This window comes from Umbelopsis ramanniana (genome assembly GCF_025399195.1).
Source record: "Umbelopsis ramanniana AG unplaced genomic scaffold K450scaffold_118, whole genome shotgun sequence".
Taxonomy (NCBI): Eukaryota; Fungi; Mucoromycota; class Umbelopsidomycetes; order Umbelopsidales; family Umbelopsidaceae; genus Umbelopsis; species Umbelopsis ramanniana.
Genome location: NW_026252204.1, coordinates 1 through 18,228, shown reverse-complemented (window position 1 = coordinate 18,228; position 18,228 = coordinate 1). Strand labels below are relative to the sequence as shown.

Sequence of the window (18,228 nt, the reverse complement as noted above, 5' to 3'; positions counted from 1 at the left end):
AGCATGATGGTTAACAGGTGTGCATAGTTTGCATGAACCTCTTTGTAGGTCAGCTCCCGGAGCGGAGTATGAAAACTTCACGGCGAGCGACCTTGATATGGGCCAGGAAATAGGAGGATTACTGTCAAATTCTTGATGCTACTATCCTACGAGTTTGTAAAAAGTGGAAGCAGAGAAAAAGATTCATAAAAATTGAAAGTTCTAATGAAGTTCTACGATTTAGTTCACCCTTTTCTGAACGTAAAATTTGCACTGCTTTAGATCTTCCTCTCATTGACGTTCGGAACAAAAGTCTTTTGTCACATTCAAGACAAATACCTGAAAGCTGTGTGATAGAAGCAAAATAAAGTCACTCATCCTATAGGTGATTAAGACTGTAAAGTGACATAAGAGATTTTATTGTATACAGTGTATAGCTGGTGCATCAATAATTGAATTGCTGTGGATCTGCGATATAGCTGTTAGGGTTAACCGCTTGTACCGCCAGCTTCGCAACGATTAGTGTTTAAAGTAGTCAAATAGGTTGTATTCACAAATACAAAAAGTATTAAGTTAATATATAGTACACATTTGGTCTCTATATGAGAGCGGGTATAAGTTTTTCCTATGAGAACATTCGGGTAGTAAACCTGCGCAAGGGAGGATATCAACTTGGCGGTCAGATTTTAAGTCGGTTTTGGTAGCCTCAAGTCTTTTGTATGCTCTTGATACGAAGGTGGTGGTATATCTATGATAACGCTCTCATCATACGTAGATAATGGTGCTGTCTCGCCTTGAGTGGATGAGGTTCTATGATCCTGGCCAGGTTGAGAGGTGCCCAGGGATGGATTTAACGGTCCTGTTGTATCTCTTGCATCATACCCTGTAGCGACCGGATCAGATGTAGATTGCGATCCGATTGAACTTATCTTAGCTGTTGAGGTAGTTTGTGTTAGGGAAGGTGTGAACATGGATGGTATTGTCGATGACTGCTTACCCTTTGAAGCTTTCATCATCGCTGCAACGGCTGCGATGATGAGTATAACGATGAGTGCAACTATTATCACCCAAGTTTCATTATTACTTGACATAATTTTGTAGAAAGTTAAAGTTAGGAAGACGAAGTGACATAAGAAAGCGCAGGCCTTAAATATGCTGAGCGGCTATTTACGGGTGTGGCTTCAAGCGTACAGCTGAACATGAAAAAGAGGCTTGATATATTCTGCGCTTTTTTAGCTCGGGTAAACCAAGGAGAGCCCAATGTACCTGGACTTTGTTTAATTAAGCAATGCCGATGGCAAGTTATATTTGTCAAGCTTCATTTCGAAATCAGTGTGGCAATACCAGTCAATCAAACTGCGGTTATTCTTAGTAGCCTGCGCATCAGCAGTGGGATGTCAGAATGTAGTTTGCACACGCTTATCCCACCAGCCAAAGGTTAGCGAAGCAAATGATGAAGCAGCCATTTACTGAACTTTTGTGTGTATATCTGAAAACAGCTGATATTGCGCACTAGGGGCTACGACAAATATCATGGTGTACGACCTCGCAGCACAGGTTCGTTACTCTCCGTCACTGGATTTTAATGTCTCATGGAAGCATATCGGACCATGTATCGTAAAAGTCTATGGTTGGGTCTAGTGAACCTGAAAATGACTGGTTTAAACAATAGCTTATCACCATATGCTCTCAGTATTTACATGGTATACCGCACACATTTTGTTAGGATGGTTAGGGCGGGGCGGAGATTTCATAAGGTTATCAGGTGGCTCGTTCCACGTGTAAGGACTAAAGGAAAGTCCGTGCATCCGAGAAGATTTCATTCATTCATTTCATTCGTTATTTCAAACCCTACTTTTCACCTAGTACATTGTCTTTCAACTAAGCATACCTCTCAAGAATCTAATAGTAAGAATAGGATCAGCTTGGTCGTCCGTTGGGGAGCGGTTTACAAGACAGAGCTATCTGCTCGGAGTCTATAGTTGCACCCTTGTCTTGAATATGATCTCATTACCCTGACTTCTCCCTATCTTTTCTTCTCTAAGTTCTTCACGCCGGTATGGGTTTTGATGCAGAAGTTGTTCATCCATAATTTGCAGTCCTCTTTCCTTTTTGTTTTACATCCACTCAATCTACTATAGGATGAGGGAGGACTGAATCCTGAAATCGAGATTTCATCGGGGTTCGCTTACGAAGGTGATAGAGGTAGAAAACTTGAGAAGAAAAAGAGTGCTTGTGTTATAGACTGTCAGTGGTTGAAGGCTTTATTAAAATTTACAAAGGTGCTCTACTTTAATAAGCTGTTTAGTTTAGGTTCCAGTTATTATTTGCAGTCAGGTAAGAAGCATAATGAGTTTGCATTCACGATACTGCCATGGCCCGTTTTTATAGGCAGAAATGTTTTTCGGTGCGTTATTTTTTTTCACCTTGCTGCTGCATAAACTTTTCATCAGTATCATTGCAGCATTGTGATGCCAGTTAATGCGTAAAGGTTATGTACACTAATTCACATCATGTTCCTAGACGTAAGTAGGTCTCACATACTGAGTGTACCAACGGTGCTGTCTAATGCCATCCATATTTCTACAGTGAACAGTACAATGCAATGTTTTTCAATCTACGAAAGCGAATGCATGGGGTTTGTAAAGCAGTATGAACAATGTACGCTGCTCTGCTCATGCTTCATTCTGATTTTCTGTTTGGATATGCTACCATAGCCCACGCTGTCAATGTCAAACCTGCCATCATTGCGACCCCCCATAGCAGCTTGGAAGACGGATGAGTATGACCTTTTGAAGGATATCAGTATACTGTTCATGATGCCCATACGGTGACCTACTTATATCCATTGAATCGAATATGAGGTAAGGCGGGCCATCCTCTGAAATTGTGGCAAATATCCTGAGATTCGTATTTACAGGCTCTAAGATTAGGGCAAGACCTATATGCTGTTAATTGTAGGCGTGAGAATGTGGCTATTGAGGAGTTCATTTTTTGCTGAGCAGAGTGTAATCGCTTGCTTTTCTTCATGCTGGCAATGCTAACGGATAACGAACTACTTACCAAGCGATCAAGGTGCGTCCGACGACGATGAAGTGTTAGATCATGATGAGGTATTTTGGGATCATATAAGCCAATAAATATGATATATCTAAAGGTAGTGATTGTTGTCATGAATACCTCCGTGTTGAGCTCATCTTGCGTCTGGAACAAATTAGCTCCTGGTTGGAGATGCCATGGCGGTTACCCTGACGTAGAGCCATGTGCTCCCACATGGAAATCTTCGTTATATCTGACCTACTCCTTAGCAGGGGCAAACAAAATGAGAAAATGTTACCTTAGGATGACATGATGGAGCTCATCAGCCGCAGGGTGGAGGCAAAAGATTCGAAATCAATATTTACAGCGTAAGGGGATGTACCCGACCATCATCAGGTGAGTTTGATTTTTTAGTCTTGTAATCAAACCACACTCTTGTTAATGCTCGGTAAGGTGAAGCTTCTCCTTTTTCCCATTCTTTTTGGTCCTAATGCATGAGAGCGAACATGTGATGAAGTGCTGAAGGGCTTCGAGCACAAGGGGAAAATGTATGGCCGAATACATTTGGGGACCTTGCAATTGCATGACAAAAATAACCAACTTGGTGCGTTCTAGTCAGACTCCAAACTTGCTACACCGTCGGCTGAGTTGCCAGCAAACCTAGATTTCGCACATTTCGCAACTTAAAAAAACGATATGTCCTGCAAGTTCCCGCCTACGGGACCAGAGCGCATTCCGTAAGCCTATGCATGCGCGACGTGGTAGCATGTCCGAGTACACCGAGCCTCGCTAGCGAGTAAGCCGATAAATTTCTTGGCGAGAAAAAGCCAGCTTTCTACTTTGTTTAGCCTGCCTGCTAGGAAAAAGGTTTTGGAGGTAGGCCTCTTTCAAGAAAGGGAGGAGTCGCAAGATCCGTGAGACTGCCAAAGAACTTGAAGGAAAACCAATGAAACTGGAAAACTTAAACTTACTGTTATTGTCGATGATTGACATGGAAAAGAAGTCTCAGTGGTACCAACGCGTAAACAAGGGCGTTGGAACACCACAAAAAAGGGAATCTGCAGGTAAACAGATAATGGGACATTTGGATTAGGGAGTATTCTTGTTTTGAAGGCTAATGAAGTTGGCATGGCAACCGATCAGTTTATCTTCCGCATACATCGTTTCCTCATGCCGGCTATTGCTATGCAGTGGAACATGGCTATTATGGTGGCTGTGTATCGTGGTATATGCCATGTCAAACCTTTTTTTTACCGACCGACAAGCTGAAGCCGTGTGCGCAGTATTACATGACGTATCGGTAGGGAACGGTTTGTAACTCAACGACTGGCACGAGGAAGCGTAGGAAGCATAAGAAACGGTCACCGGGAGCCACCGTTCTCATGGAACATCATACGGTTTCCTTTGTGGAGCTAGACGGATATTCTTGGGTGCCACTGGACCCATTCGGGGTACCATGACAGGTCAATCCATTGATATCGGTATTTTGGGACTTTTACAAGTAAGTATCTACTTTTGTATTGTTTATGGTTTTTTTTTTTGTATACTTTGTTTATGTCTGATAGCTTTTGAATGTACAAGAAAGTTGGGTAGCTAGGAGAGCAAGTAAAGGGCATAGTTGTACTAGGGTGGGAAGGAGTAGCCTAAAGTAAGATCAAGTTCTTGTGAATTTTATATTGTTCACTCTTTACATAAATAAAAATAAGTGATCTTTTCTTTGAAAGAGATGTGAGTTCTACTGGAAAGGGTGGGTGGTTATATTTTATCTGGGGTGAAAGACGAGTTGTGTGGTATTTAGTTACGAGGATGAGTGGCAGCCATCAACGCTTCAATGTCATCAACCGTCTTTGGAGCAATAGTCAAGTTTTCATAGCCGTTTTCAGTTATGAGCACGGTATCCTCAATGCGAACGCCTCCAACTTTGCGATACTTTTGAAGCAATTCGAGATTAAAATACTTTTGAAGTTCGGGGAAACCAGTCCAAGCTTTCAGACTAACGTCGTTAAAGTAAAGTCCAGGTTCCACTGTAATGATCATATTAGCCTCTAATGGTCGATCCAGAAGAAAGTGACTTCGAGCGACATTGTCTTCTTCATCTCCCAAACAGTTAAAAACTCCTGCTTTTCGGCTGTAATACAGAGAGGTAACGTAAATTAACGATCCAGGTCATTCACGTAACACAAATGGGGGATACTGACCCTCCGACATCATGGACATCTAAACCGACACTATGACCAAGTCCGTGAAAGTAAAAAGCTCTTGTAAGGCCAAGCTTCAATATTTCTTCTTGATCGCCAACCAGAATTCCAATCCGAATAAGTTCTTGACACAAAATACGAATGACAAGATTTTGCATTTCCGTCCACAACGTTCCTGGCCTCAGTCGATCCAACACCGCCTAGTTAAAGATTGAGGTTAGTCACGTTAGCAGTGGTACGAGTATATCTTCACCTTCCAAAGTCTTCCCATACCTGTTGCATCTTCAAGACAATATTATATATGGTTTTTGCCTCCGCAGAGAATTTTCCGCTGACGGGATAGGTCCTTGTAATGTCCGTTCCATAGCAATTTTTTTCACCGCCCGCATCCACTAAGAGAAGCATATCCGAGTTATCCTTTCGATTAAGCCACTTGTTGTTATGGGTATAGTGTAATGTTGCGGCATGTTTTCCAGAAGCAACGATGGGCAGATAGCTTTGATAGCTAGCGCCATTTCTTGCACATTCCCATTCAAACAGAGCCTGCAGTTCCGATTCGTTCTTTCCAAATTGCACCTCTCGCATTAAAGTGATATGCGCATGAGATGACAAATGGGTTACCTTCCTAATCAACTGAATCTCCCACGGAAACTTGAGCAAACGAGACTCGTACATGGCAGGTTTGAGCATACAGATGTCGATCTTGTCCATAGGAACCACTTTAGAAATTGGGGTGGTATCCGTGGTATCCAACACAAACACACTCGAGGGATTGATAGCTTCTATCAGACGAGCCAAGTCATCATCATACACGATTTGATCCACATCATACTTTTGCAGCATCTCTTCCACCGAGTCAGGTTCACCTTTCCACATTCTTTCCGTCTCGGGAATAAAAGGTGCGATCAGATAACTGACATGACTGGCAAAGTCAAAGACAAACTGAAAATCCGGTTCATTGACACCTATAGGGAAGAAGAGAGGTAGACGGTCAGACCAACAAAAAGGGGATAGCTTCATAACAGGGCATGGCTATGTGGACAGGTCACGCATCTGTGCGCACTTTCTAAGTCCACACGGACTCTCAAATGGTTGGAGCCGACATATGCCTAGTATTTCATGGCAGCAACCATGAAAGATCACACAAAAAAGAACAGAAAAAGAGAGAACATTTACCAGTCAAGTAGAAAAAGTTGCTTTCTTGCCTAAATTTTATTTCCACATCGGTATCATCCCGCAAGATATTCAAGGCACCTCGTAAATATATGATACCAGATTCCTGGCCCATCAATTGCTTTACATTGAGACAATGCTGCTTCGTCTTGATAGATAGTTTTGATGGCCCAAGAGAAGGGAATGAAGTGGCATGTGGAGGCATGTCTAGACCGTAATGAGGATGAGGAGAATGGTGAGGATGAGCTGAGAGTCAACTTGTCGTTTAACCTGAGCTGGCTGATATTTATATTCTTGTACTGGATTTCCAAATGTGACCTAGAGTTTGCTGGGTACCTGTGAGAGTCGAGACGCAGTAAAAAAAAAAAAAATAACTGAATAAAATTGGGTGATCGCCAAAGGTTATCCCACAGACCACTCTACCCGATTCTTCAAGAGTACATTTGCTAATCTATCGTAGCTGTGACTCTCCTCTTTACCTTAACATTTCTTAACATGACATCAAAATTGAACCTGCCATAAGCTATAGCCACAATAATAATAAAAAAAATTTTTCCGTCACTTGTTTCTAAAAGCCACGGCATAAAGCTATCATCCTGTGGCAGCATAAGGCAGTTTAGTTTGCATGACACTACTTCTGAAGGAATAAGGGGGTGAGGCGACTTGTACACAAAACCTTTTTCACTTCTTTCTTTACTTTTGCCATGTTCACATGGGGGTGAGCGCGGCTATTGTCTAAAAATTTGGGAAAGCATCGGTTGCCACATTACGAAAGAAATCCGTTGATTGCTGGGGGGGGGGGGGGGGGATTTATGGTGAGCGAGCATCGGCTTTCACTGCTTTGCCACACACCCATGATACGGTGTTACCCCAATGATATTGCTGCATTGTCCGGATCTGTTACCTCAGCTTGGACCACCCAGCCAGTGTTCGCTCGGGTCTTCCTGAACAAGTCATGGAACCTTGCGCCTTATTGATAGGGCTTCTGCGATGTTCACTCTTTTTGTTTATTGAGGCGGCGGTTAGCGCACGGGGCGCTTCTATTCTCAAGCTCGTCTGCAACGACGATCAATGCCACTTGTCTCTTGTAAACTCAAAATCCCAAGTTTTTCTCCCTCCAAACTAACAAACCGTACCAAATGCTGAAAGACGAACTTGCATAACCCATAACCAACGTCGACGCCCGGGCCTGCTTCATCCATCCTACGCATGTCATGATATGTGCATACCTCTGCATTGTTTTTTATTGTTATATATAGCTAGTCATGGCCGTTGCTAGCCAGAAATAGCGTCGGCACGATAGGGTGTTGAGTAACATGGGCTTGCTGCTTTCTTGGGAGCTGCTGGTCATGGGGTCATGGCCTACTTAATTTGAACGTTCGGCATTCCAATCCTTTTTGATGGGCTTTCATGAATAAACAACTGGACTGGGCGAATTATTATTTTTGTTTTTCATTCGATTCGTCATCTTGTTGCCTTTTTGGCTTCTGCGGCATTGCTTTGTCACAGGAAGCTGGAATGGGCGATTTAGGATCGATAGGTACATGCTTGACCGTGCCAATCTTGAAGTAATTATGATGGTTGTTGTAAAATGTCTTCCAGTGCTCGATGCTCTATTATGATGCTGTTAGTCGCCCAATTTTTTTTATGATTACATTTGGAATGACATATTTACCTTGAGCTGATTTTCACCGAGTCCTCGCAAATCGTGTGTGAGATGTTCTTTGAAGCAGCCAGTTGCGTAGGCACGCGCGGCATCTCTACCAGCAAAAAAATGGTAACTGCCGCCGGGTGTGTACCATCCTTTTCCCTTGGTTACGTCAAAAACATCACCACTGAACCCCATGAGGAGTTAAAGTTTTTTTCAGAATTAGTGAAATAAACAATAAAAGGTTCCTGAATGCCAAGCATATGCTTTGACAGAGTGCGCAGCAAGCAGTATCTAAGCAGGGTATACCCTTTTAAGCATTGCGCCTCCCCCAAGCTCCTTTTTCGCATCACACTATTCAGGCTCTGAACAGGCCATTTTTTTTTTTGCCTCGTACACAAAGAAAACAAAAACTTACTCGATAGCGATGTACACTGGCAGAGAGGGATTGGTACCATCGTATTTAGCTAGCTCTTGTTCAGTCAATTGGATCTGTTTTTTCTATTGAAAGGGAGACGGGATTGGCTTGAGAACTGCGCGATTTTTTTTTAGCGTATCTGTACTTACTGGAATCCACGTATTAACGTTGACCCATTTCCCTCGGTATCCCCACGTCCATGAATCAGTTATAAGGAACGACGAAACAAAGAACAACACGATGCCCCAAGTGAGAATGTTGAATGCAAGCATGAAAAGTCCACCGCTCTTTGGCGGCTCGCTTGATACTGAGCGCTCAGTAGGTACTGGTTCGCGTTTGGAGGTCGAGGCTGGTCTTTTTCGCTGTATAGCTGACATGAATGCTGGATTAATACAATGTGTATTTGGGCGCGGCGTTTCTTTCCAACTGTTGCCCATCCTCAATTTTTCAAATGGCGACACCCTTCCCTTCCAAAAGTTTGCCTACCAACCCGAACATGTACAAACTAGGCATTTCTTTTTTTTTTTAAGTTTAAATCCATAAGGTGGAACGAGTTGATACTACATTAGCGAGTAAGAACATGTAGTGTCATAATCACTAAACAAATCAAACGAGGACATGGTATCTAGCAAATTGCTTTCGAAAATAACGAATGACAGGACAGGGCAGGGCAGTTCCAATGACAAAAAAAAAATAAGGGAAAGGATAGATGTTAAAGACAATATAAACTCTTGCCAAACTAGATACAAAAACGAAAGAAAAGGGATAAAAGAAACATGACAGTGAAAGAAACATTAAAACAAGAATTTGAAGAGAAAGAAACCAAAATCATATCATAGCACAATAACAAGGAATAAGATGGAGCAAAAGAAGGGGAGCTGTATCGATAGAGTGAATTGGTGATTTTACAACATACATACTTACATGTACTGGTAGGCACTGGCAACGTTATGCAGCCCAACCATACTGGTATTACCCATTTGATTTTCGAATACATTATTGAACGCCATGTTGGCAGGTAAGTTATTAACTTGATGCGGATGCAGGTTTGGGTTCGAGAGACCACTGAGCTGCACATTATTGAAAGGAAATGTTGGGTGATTCAAGCCAATATAGGAGGAAGTTGCAACATAGTGACGCTCTTGCTCTCTTTGTTGCTCTCTATGAATTTTGCTTTGAATCCGTTTGCCATAAGGTGTGTTACGAATGGCCGGTAGTAATGGTCTAATACACTCCACAAGCTTTTAAAAAATAGAATGAAACCTTCAAATCAATACCATGCATGGCGCATTGCGTCCTATATGACTATGTTGAAACTTTACCTGTGCGCGTTGCCTTGGTTCAGCATAGTCTAAAGATGTCTGCACCACGTAATTGGCATACGAGTCTCTAAGAAGTTTCTCTAGCCGCAGTCTGTTGACCATTTCATCGATGAGAGCAGCGCGGGTATCGGGCTCTGCTACTCGAATGCACTGCAATCAAAGCGGGCGGTTAAGAATCATGACGGGTTTCACCTCGCGCACGCGGCTAAACGGATTATTTACCTTTTCAATCACATTAGAGCTGAACTTTTGGACAGATAAGGCGCACACATTTCCAATGAATTGCTTGATCATGCTGTCGGTATATCGGCTGTCTCCAAGATCCAAGACATATTGTACAACATAGTTACCAAATGGATCCTGCACCAAAGTGAGAGCATGTCGTACGATTTCAGCTACCAGTTGTGTCCTTTGATTGTCTACAGCATGATCTATACAGCGCTGTAGTACACAGCATCCATGTCGATGGGTAGCAACCTCCACGCAGTTATTGCAGACAGCGTTATATATAATTTGGTTGTCGTTTGGCGCCATCTTGTTGAGGCACTTTTGAATGACATGGTTACCATTGAGATCTTTGATCAAGGTCACAACATTAGCATTTAGAGCGTTGACAATGGCTCTGGTCTAATAAAAACGCGATCGATAAGGGATTGCTTTCGTTTGAAGGATTGGAAAAACCATGGGCTTAATAGCTTACCTGCTGAGGTAGGTTCAAAAATTCAATCATCTTCTGAATAGCACGTGTACCATGCATGTTGAGAGAAATGGTGACAATATCCGGTGCGACTTTTTCCACAATGAGCATTCTCTGGTCGTCCTCACAGTACTCTACCAGCTTTTGACATAGGTAGTTCCCAAAGGGATCTGTTTGAAGCTGTTCAGTAGATGGCATTTACCCAGAGTTCTTCTGCCATGGTTGGTTTGAATACACTCACCAGTCATCAGTTCTACAAAATGGTCATAGACGGCATTGAATATGGCATCCCTGTACATTGGTATCTGCTCTTCCAGTTTTCTTTGAAAGAAACGGCATCCATGCTGATCTTTGCATAGCGGGTATATGTCAGCTCTGACGTCTTCAAAACTCACACCAATAAAACTGTTTGCATCCTGATCACTGCTAGCTGACCTCTTCGGATTATGAAGACTGTTGTTAGGTTTGGTAACAGAGGACCTATTTTGCATATATTGATTCAAGGCGGCATTTAGTAGAGCCGTGTCCATGTCAAACGCTGCTGCAATATTTGGAGACGTCGCGTTCATTGCAGCCAACTGTTTCATTTCGGCCAAATTACCCAAGGCGGCAAGTTGTTGGTAGTGAACAGAGTTGAAAGGCACATTTCCAGGATAACCCAAGGTTCCAGCGGCTGATGCATTGGAAAGCAAAGTAGCCTGCATGTGATTTCTGGCTAATAACGCGTTGTTGACTTGATTAGGCAGAGGATTGTTCAACATGTCGGTGTTGTGAAAGTACGGACAGGTATCAAGGCGATGACAGGAACCGTACTTTTGGAATGGCTTACACTGCACCATATGGTTGTTATCATCCGAAATTGAGTCATTGTTATGGTATTGAGAATAGCCCTTTCCCATTGCATTGAGCCTACGTGTTGTGGCAAGGTCTGGGTTGGAATAAGACGAGCCCAGGCGAGAACCAATTAGCTTTTGAGAGTCAAAAGCTATGCGCGGTTCTCCTAACTTTGCCTCTCGATGCACATTACCGGCAGAGTTGGAAAGTTTGTTTTGTCCATGTGAACCGCCGTAAGAGTGAGACATGGCTGGATGTTCTTGGGGAAACATGAAGTCGTTGAACAACATGGTGTTCTTATCTTCCTGAAGCCGTTTCCAAGTAGATGAATATGCTTCATCCGATCTATCTGTTCTAGTGGAAGTACTCTGAATTACCATAAATATTTAGTAAAAGCAAGTCAAAAAACTATGAAAATTCCATTTCCCAAAATTTACAATATTTGACGTAGTATACTTACAATGGCAGGGCTACTCTCACGGCGACTGAACGACTGAAATCTTTCTTCAGGCATAGTATCGGCCTCAAAATAACGAGGTGAGAAGGATGGCTTCATGGAATTTGAGCGGATTTTCTCAATGTTGTCTGCAGACGTGCGTATTCAAGAAAGAACATTACTAAATAAGAACTCCGTCTCACAAAATAAAACTGTCAATGACACGTCAGGTTTTGACAAGAACGTACCTCTAATCAGTGGAGACCGCTGTTCTTCTAGAAACGAAGGACTGTAATTGCCATAGCTGTTACTTTCTGGTGTAGAATACTCTCTGTAGTACGACGATGGATCGTTTGCGGGCTTTGACCTTCCGTTTACAGATACAGTGCTGGCTGTGTCAAACGACGAGGTTCTGTAACACATCCAAGTGCTGTTAGCTATTTTTCGCACATGCGATACATATCACGCTATCGTACGTACTCTTCACTAGGGCTGTCCATAACTGCCATGCAAGAAAAGTCTTGTACTAGATTATTCATCTTTGACGTGGAGTTGCGGCGTGACAAATTGCTGGACAGCATAGGATGGAACAAGCGTGGAGTTGACCGATCAAAATTGGCTGCAGAGGTAGAATAGTCTCTAAACGATTTGTTGGAAGAAGCAGGAGACACATTGCAACTGCTCTCTTCCTCACCATTCTCGTCTTCATGCAAGTTGTCAGAGCGCAAATGATTCGCAGGTTGTAGCAAGCTGATATAGTTTTTTTCGTCACTTGATACGTCTAGCTGTTTGGACTCCATATATACACGCTGATCCATGTTCCTGCCAAGCTGTAATGGAAATGGGGAAGCGTATTTGATGTTATGTTTGTTAAGAAAGTGTACTGAAATAAAAAGATGCAAGGAAAAGCAGGTAAGTCGCTAAATAAGAAAAAAAAAATATGGAAAAAAAGGTCAACAAGCCTTGAAAGGTTTTGCAGCATACAAAATGTTTTATTGAAGCACAGGAAAAATAGCACGCTTAGCCCCTAAATCCCCTGGACAAGGTTAATCCCGCCCAATAAAAGTTGGACAAGCGATCAAGATATACAATGCAAGATCAGATACCAAAAAGCTAAGATAGAGCGACTTTGAATTCATTGTAATACAAAAGGAATAAATGACAACAACGCAAGTGCCTCAAAGTGATTGCTCAGACGGAAGAAAATTTAGAGAATATAAAAAAAAGGTTGTTTTAGGAGACAGGATGAAACCAAAGCAGGCAAACAACACGGCTGATTTTGAAACCTGCCAGGTACCAGAAGGGGCTTTGCCAGGAGCCATTCAAGCAAGAAGAAAAGATCGACACACTAGGTTGCCGAATGAAGTGGTCCACCCACAAATCATCGGTAGACGATCTGTACTAGAAGCGGTGATATGTAGTACAGTGGATGAACGGTATTGTCTCCATGTTTGTGTCGTTATGGGTTAGAGCTTAATACGCCTTGTTTTAAGCAAATAGCCAAGTAGATGAGGTGTTCTAATAATGCAAGGGGAAGGACAGTCTACATACCGTTTGTTTATCAAAACGGTGTTGAAGCATGATATAAGTCGGAAAAAAAATCACCATCGCTCCTCCACTCAACATGGCCCCACACTTGAATGACATGGACGGAATTTTGAAAGGGTCTTGCCAATGGGTATACTTTAGGATACTGCTACAAAACGCATTCGTACTAGGGTTTATTATGTTTCTCTCACGGAAATAAAAAGAAAATAAAAAGGGAAAGCGTTGAATTATAGTAGCGGTGAGAGTGAAAGGGCTACTTTTTGCATGATGTGTGTTCTCAGTCTCCTTCAATGGTGATCCGGATTGCGGCCCATAGTATAGTCGATGAACTGGTCGTTTGAAGTCAGATTGATCAGATCCTTAATTTCGTGTGATCCAATTCTGTATGACGGATTTTCTGGAGGGACACCCGTAGAAACACGCTTTTGCAACACTGCTCTGCGTTCTAGTGCTGAAGGCTGGTATCTTGCTGATGGTCCTCCTTCCACAGAATCCTCTTGTACAAATGGTACATATTTGCCAGGTACAGGTGCGGCTGCTGATCCCCAGGGGAAGATCATGACAATTGCCGTCAAACAATGAAGCAACCAAACAATGCTCATCATTATTTTAACAGTGAATAAAGAAGAGCTGTAATGAAAGATGAAAGGAATGAATACGATATCAAAAGAAGAATCCAGTCGTACTCGGAACCATTGATATTTCACAGTCGACAGTAAGGAGAAAGACAACCCTGTTGCTAGTTTTTATTTCGCCCCTTTTCGACGGACGTGTTCGTAAGAGCGTTGATCAGAGAAGCACGATAGGACTTTTTGACTTAGGGCGCCCCCCAAATGAGGAAAAATTGGGCAATTTACCAGCTTCCTTTAAGGTGGGAGGGTTGTTGTCGGGAGGCCGGCCAATTCGTCAACATCATCTATTCGTCTGTGCTGTAGGCGATCGATATCCAAGACGTCATGCTGTATCAATTCAATGAAAGGCTGCCACAGTTCCTTATAGTAGCCAGCAGCTTGCTTAAACATCTGGGTAATGTTACTCTGGTGACAATTCGTTTTCTTGTTGAACATTTCAGTCCATCTCCTTCCAGGCCGGCCATAAATGGACAAATCGTATCGATTGTATATGCTAGTTGATCCAGAGCTTCACAGTTTTTCTCATATTGGATGGTCTACACTGTGTATGCTTGCTTGATATGTACTGAACTCTCGAAATGAGAAGCTGTCGAACAGTTGATGAGGAAAAATGATCTGCTAGTTCTTTGCTGCAAATTCTTGGGCATAATACACAGCGTTGAATGCAATGCGGGCGAATAAGAAGTGGCTGTCAGATATGTGTGCAGCGATGAATCACGATCGTCGATGCTCTCCCCATTTCGCTCCTCTGTGGGCCTTCCCTTCCATGGATCAATTCTTGTTTTTCGAAGATCGCAGTTGCCTTGCAGATGTCATTTGTGGCGTATTTCGCGGTCGATCGGCCATGTCATTGTCTTTTGTGTTGTCACCAATAGACCACAGACGCCATCAGATCATGTACCTTTAGGTTGGAGCTTTATGAGGTCTTTTGCTAACTGTGAAAACCTTGCCTTGATACCCTTTTATTATGAAATACCGGGCTACCGAAGTCAATAGAAGAAATAACTCAGGAGATGACCGCCCCTGATGCAAATGTATCGTTTGAGAAAAGGACTAGGAAAACTGTGCTTACTATTTGAGTGAAGGCTGCACAACTTACTCCGAGATGAGATGCGTCATTTGACTGTGGCATGTCAGTCATGCTGAGAAATGGTAGACACTAAGATGGTGACATTTCGAGTGCGGGGATTCTGAATGAGAAAGGGGGATATGAGAAAGGGTCAGTAAATAACACAATCTATCAAGACCCTTTTTACAATGTTCAATTTGCTTTTTCTTTATTTCATTGAATAGGTAATGGAGCTCAACGCTTTTTTCTGTTTTTTGTTTTCATAATACACTATCTGTTCTTCAGGCTGTCCTCTACTCAGTTCCGAACTTTTATTGTATGATTCGTACGGGCAAGATCAGCGATATGAATGTTTATTGTGGTTTTTCAAAAAGAAATATTGTTTATGAGAACTGTCCCAAATATGGAACTCATTTAATACGAAAATGTAGGTGAGAGCACCTAATACAATATTTCATGTGAGGAGGCTATGATGTTTGGCCACCTTCAAACCACTCTTCTTCATTTCTTTTCACCATACGAGGCACTAGCGATGGCGCCAGCGCGAACAATCACATCCTCCGGTCTGAATGGCTTGTCATTGAAGAAAGCTTCCAAAATTTCCTTAGTACCTAGAGCATATCGTTTCTGAGCATCCAATGAAGTACCAGAGTAGTGAGGCGTCATACCGTTGTTAGGCATGTATCTCCATGGGTGGTCCTATTTTAGCGATGTTATAGAGAAGTTGAGGATTGGAGGACTTGAGACAAGCATTAGCATGAAACATACCTTAGGAGCGGGTTGAGGATACCATACATCACCGGCATAGCCTGCAATATGACCACTATTGACAGCCTTCACAAGAGCGTCTCTATCAACAATGGCACCCCTGGCGGTGTTGACTAGATAAGCACCCTTTTTCATTTTGCTAAGGGCCTGTTCGTTAAATAATCCACGAGTCCTTTCATACAGAGGGCAGTTGATGGTGATGATATCACACTTGGATAAGAATTCGTCAAATGACTCCACTCTCTTGGCTCCAACTTCCTTTTCTCGTTCTGATTGAATTGAAAAATTCATAGGTCAATGTGAGCTGTGCTGATTTTGGTTTGCATGCTATTTGACTTACCAGGTGCCAACGATTGATAATCAAAGTACACGAGCTCCTTACACTGGAAGGGTAACAATCGTTGCAAGACACGGAAACCGATTCTTCCTGCACCCACCGTTCCGACGACTTTATCTTCCAGATCATAAGTCCGCATTGCTGGAAATTATGTCACATATCAGGAAACCTGTTTTCTTCAGTTACAATGCAGTGCTACTTGCAGAATAGCAACTCACCAACATTGGCTACATTCCATTCTCCATTGGTAATCTGTGCATGAGCTGGTACGAAGTTCTTGATCAAGACCAAAATGGACATGAGGACATGCTCAGCGACTATTAAGATTGTGGGGTAGGTCAAATTAATTTCGTTTGATTGTTGACTTCACCATGACCGAAAAATAAGTACCTGAAACGACATTGGACCCGGTGACTTCGAGAACGGACAAATCTGGTTTATGCTTATGGATATGTTCCAAATCATAATGGTCGCTACCAACGCCAGCAGTGATGGCCAGCTTGAGCTTCTTAGCCTTCTCAAGACGCTCACCATTCATGTAGGCGGGGTGAAATGGTGTCGTGATCAGGATATCGGTATCAGGTAAATGCTTGTCAAGCTCACTGTCGGAAGGTTCCTTGTCATCAGTAACGACATAAGTATGTCCTTTTGATTCTAGCCATTCACGAAGACCAAGTTCGTTTTCAACACAGCCTAAAGCACAGTTAAAGTATCATTCAATGTGTAGTGCCACCTTGCTTGATGTCCGATAGACCTACCTAGCATAGCACTTTGTTCTTTGGCTGCTTGGCCTCCAGGATACAGAACTGCGACGATTTTCATTTTGAGGGACTTGTTCCTTTGTGAGAAGTTTTTGTGAGAAGCATTTCAGTCCTGTCTCAGTCGTTTATATTCATTTTCAATCACATTTGGGCGCATGAAAATTAAAGTTTTCAGTCGTAAAATTCGACGCATAATAATTTCTCCTTCCGAGCGGTCAATTTGTTCCATCCATATTACAAGCGTGTTGAGCGGTTAATGTACACCGGTGGCACTGCAAATATCCCTGATGTGCGTCGAGATACATGAATCTCGGCAATGGCCGACTTACGTACGTTTGCGAAAAGTTCCCACCCGCACAACTTCATTTATGTTCAGTAACTTGTTCAGGAAACTCGCCAAAATCTGTTCCTGCGCCGCGCACAACTGGCTTTGTACTTGGATAAAAGTACTAAAAACGGTGAAAATTTGCAGTATTCATAGTGACTCTGCAACCGTTGCGTTGGATGTATAAGTCAAGATCCAACTATAGCCATGAACGATGAAACAGTATCAATCAATCTATATGGAACCTCGAGTTGAACGATGACATACGATTTCATTATATGGGAGGATGTTTTTTTTCTTTACCATTGAGCCAATTGTCATATTGTCACTATTCAGCAACATGCCTGCGTACTATTTCATGCTCTCTAAACATATCTAATACTGGTTGTAAACTCAAGTACTCTGGTAAAAATGGTCTTTTTAAATTTTCATAAGAACATTATCAGCGATGACAATTTGTGCAATGCCCTGTTTCATTTCTCTCAACATAAAGTTTGGCTGAAAGCTTTATTAGGAGCACGCCTACACATCGGTGCTCCCAAAGTAGAAGCCATACACCTTTCAGTATTTTACAGCCATGTTTAAACAACAAATATTTTCCCTACGAAGATGTTCGTATTTTTATGTCGCCTGAGTTGATACGAATACAGACTTCCCCTGACATCCAGTGGTATAGAGCCTAACCTTTGGTCAGGTGACTAAACACTGTCATGTCCGACAGTCACATGACTGATCAACCATAGATTCCGTTTGTTTCCATTCAATAAAAGACAGTTCTCTTTCAACTCATAAATAATAAGGCACTCACGTGACCTTACATGGTGAAGCTACCTACTTTAATATCTCCATAAAGTCTATTCATAACGGACGGTTCAACCTTCGTTGCAACACATTGTTCAAGAATCAAATACTCTCCCCAAAATTCTACTGTTCCTATGCAAACTTCCTTCGAAGACCTGCGTACCGCACTCGACAGTGCTGACAACGCTGTTCCTGATTCCATCGATGCCATTCAATCTGCTATCCAGAAATGGCATCAACACG

At 42.4% G+C, this 18,228-nt stretch overlaps 8 protein-coding genes across 8 annotated transcripts; 1 reads left to right on the top strand and 7 right to left on the bottom strand.

Annotated features, from left to right (window-relative positions):
- Positions 1-358: 358 nt before the first annotated feature.
- On the bottom strand, positions 359-1,077 carry K450DRAFT_263742 (uncharacterized protein). The gene has a single exon (XM_051592692.1). The coding sequence runs from the start codon at positions 1,068-1,070 to the stop codon at positions 666-668; it is 405 nt and encodes a 134-aa protein (XP_051440032.1). The 5' UTR covers positions 1,071-1,077; the 3' UTR covers positions 359-665.
- A 3,646-nt stretch (positions 1,078-4,723) lies between these two features.
- K450DRAFT_263730 (uncharacterized protein) lies at positions 4,724-6,714 on the bottom strand. The gene is made up of 4 exons (XM_051592691.1): positions 6,393-6,714; positions 5,490-6,181; positions 5,217-5,416; positions 4,724-5,146 (listed from the first exon to the last, which is right to left on the bottom strand). Exons 1-4 carry the CDS (start codon positions 6,592-6,594, stop codon positions 4,813-4,815), a joined length of 1,428 nt encoding a protein of 475 aa, XP_051440031.1. The 5' UTR covers positions 6,595-6,714; the 3' UTR covers positions 4,724-4,812.
- An 876-nt stretch (positions 6,715-7,590) lies between these two features.
- K450DRAFT_263724 (uncharacterized protein) lies at positions 7,591-8,982 on the bottom strand. Its single transcript, XM_051592690.1, has 4 exons — positions 8,605-8,982; positions 8,456-8,538; positions 8,065-8,224; positions 7,591-8,002 (listed from the first exon to the last, which is right to left on the bottom strand). Exons 1-4 carry the CDS (start codon positions 8,890-8,892, stop codon positions 7,829-7,831), a joined length of 705 nt encoding a protein of 234 aa, XP_051440030.1. The 5' UTR covers positions 8,893-8,982; the 3' UTR covers positions 7,591-7,828.
- A 393-nt stretch (positions 8,983-9,375) lies between these two features.
- On the bottom strand, positions 9,376-10,965 carry K450DRAFT_181443 (uncharacterized protein; the record flags this gene model as incomplete). The annotated part of the gene is made up of 5 exons (XM_051584365.1): positions 9,376-9,696; positions 9,778-9,927; positions 10,000-10,404; positions 10,478-10,644; positions 10,716-10,965. The coding sequence occupies 5 exons, from the start codon at positions 10,963-10,965 to the stop codon at positions 9,376-9,378; spliced, it is 1,293 nt and encodes a 430-aa protein (XP_051440029.1).
- Positions 10,966-13,535: 2,570 nt separating this feature from the next.
- Positions 13,536-14,027, bottom strand: K450DRAFT_263714 (uncharacterized protein). Its single transcript, XM_051592689.1, has one exon. The coding sequence runs from the start codon at positions 13,895-13,897 to the stop codon at positions 13,580-13,582; it is 318 nt and encodes a 105-aa protein (XP_051440028.1). The 5' UTR covers positions 13,898-14,027; the 3' UTR covers positions 13,536-13,579.
- A 477-nt stretch (positions 14,028-14,504) lies between these two features.
- On the top strand, positions 14,505-15,120 carry K450DRAFT_263711 (uncharacterized protein). Its single transcript, XM_051592688.1, has one exon. It carries the CDS (start codon positions 14,651-14,653, stop codon positions 14,918-14,920), a length of 270 nt encoding a protein of 89 aa, XP_051440027.1. The 5' UTR covers positions 14,505-14,650; the 3' UTR covers positions 14,921-15,120.
- Positions 15,121-15,297: 177 nt separating this feature from the next.
- On the bottom strand, positions 15,298-16,954 carry K450DRAFT_263706 (uncharacterized protein). Its single transcript, XM_051592687.1, has 6 exons — positions 16,857-16,954; positions 16,489-16,791; positions 16,317-16,415; positions 16,102-16,239; positions 15,762-16,030; positions 15,298-15,692 (listed from the first exon to the last, which is right to left on the bottom strand). Exons 1-6 carry the CDS (start codon positions 16,918-16,920, stop codon positions 15,495-15,497), a joined length of 1,071 nt encoding a protein of 356 aa, XP_051440026.1. The 5' UTR covers positions 16,921-16,954; the 3' UTR covers positions 15,298-15,494.
- A 936-nt stretch (positions 16,955-17,890) lies between these two features.
- On the bottom strand, positions 17,891-18,228 carry K450DRAFT_263703 (uncharacterized protein). The gene has a single exon (XM_051592686.1). It carries the CDS (start codon positions 18,194-18,196, stop codon positions 17,999-18,001), a length of 198 nt encoding a protein of 65 aa, XP_051440025.1. The 5' UTR covers positions 18,197-18,228; the 3' UTR covers positions 17,891-17,998.

Bases quoted from the DNA above. Each gene is read 5' to 3' on its own strand.
- K450DRAFT_263742 (XM_051592692.1), bottom strand. From the start codon at position 1,070: ATGTCAAGTAATAATGAAACTTGGGTGATAATAGTTGCACTCATCGTT.
- K450DRAFT_263730 (XM_051592691.1), bottom strand. From the start codon at position 6,594: ATGCCTCCACATGCCACTTCATTCCCTTCTCTTGGGCCATCAAAACTA. The intron at 5,417-5,489 runs GTATGGGAAGAC...ATCTTTAACTAG, and splicing joins TTGTCTTGAAGATGCAACAG to GCGGTGTTGGATCGACTGAG. The intron at 5,147-5,216 runs GTCAGTATCCCC...TCTGTATTACAG, and splicing joins GATGTCCATGATGTCGGAGG to CCGAAAAGCAGGAGTTTTTA.
- K450DRAFT_263724 (XM_051592690.1), bottom strand. From the start codon at position 8,892: ATGGGCAACAGTTGGAAAGAAACGCCGCGCCCAAATACACATTGTATT. The intron at 8,539-8,604 runs GTAAGTACAGAT...CCCTTTCAATAG, and splicing joins ACGTTAATACGTGGATTCCA to AAAAAACAGATCCAATTGAC. The intron at 8,225-8,455 runs GTAAGTTTTTGT...CATGGGGTTCAG, and splicing joins CCAGTGTACATCGCTATCGA to TGGTGATGTTTTTGACGTAA.
- K450DRAFT_263714 (XM_051592689.1), bottom strand. From the start codon at position 13,897: ATGATGAGCATTGTTTGGTTGCTTCATTGTTTGACGGCAATTGTCATG.
- K450DRAFT_263711 (XM_051592688.1), top strand. From the start codon at position 14,651: ATGCTCTCCCCATTTCGCTCCTCTGTGGGCCTTCCCTTCCATGGATCA.
- K450DRAFT_263706 (XM_051592687.1), bottom strand. From the start codon at position 16,920: ATGAAAATCGTCGCAGTTCTGTATCCTGGAGGCCAAGCAGCCAAAGAA. The intron at 16,031-16,101 runs GTAAGTCAAATA...CAATTCAATCAG, and splicing joins TTATCAATCGTTGGCACCTG to AACGAGAAAAGGAAGTTGGA. The intron at 15,693-15,761 runs GTATGTTTCATG...TCGCTAAAATAG, and splicing joins ATCCTCAACCCGCTCCTAAG to GACCACCCATGGAGATACAT.
- K450DRAFT_263703 (XM_051592686.1), bottom strand. From the start codon at position 18,196: ATGGCATCGATGGAATCAGGAACAGCGTTGTCAGCACTGTCGAGTGCG.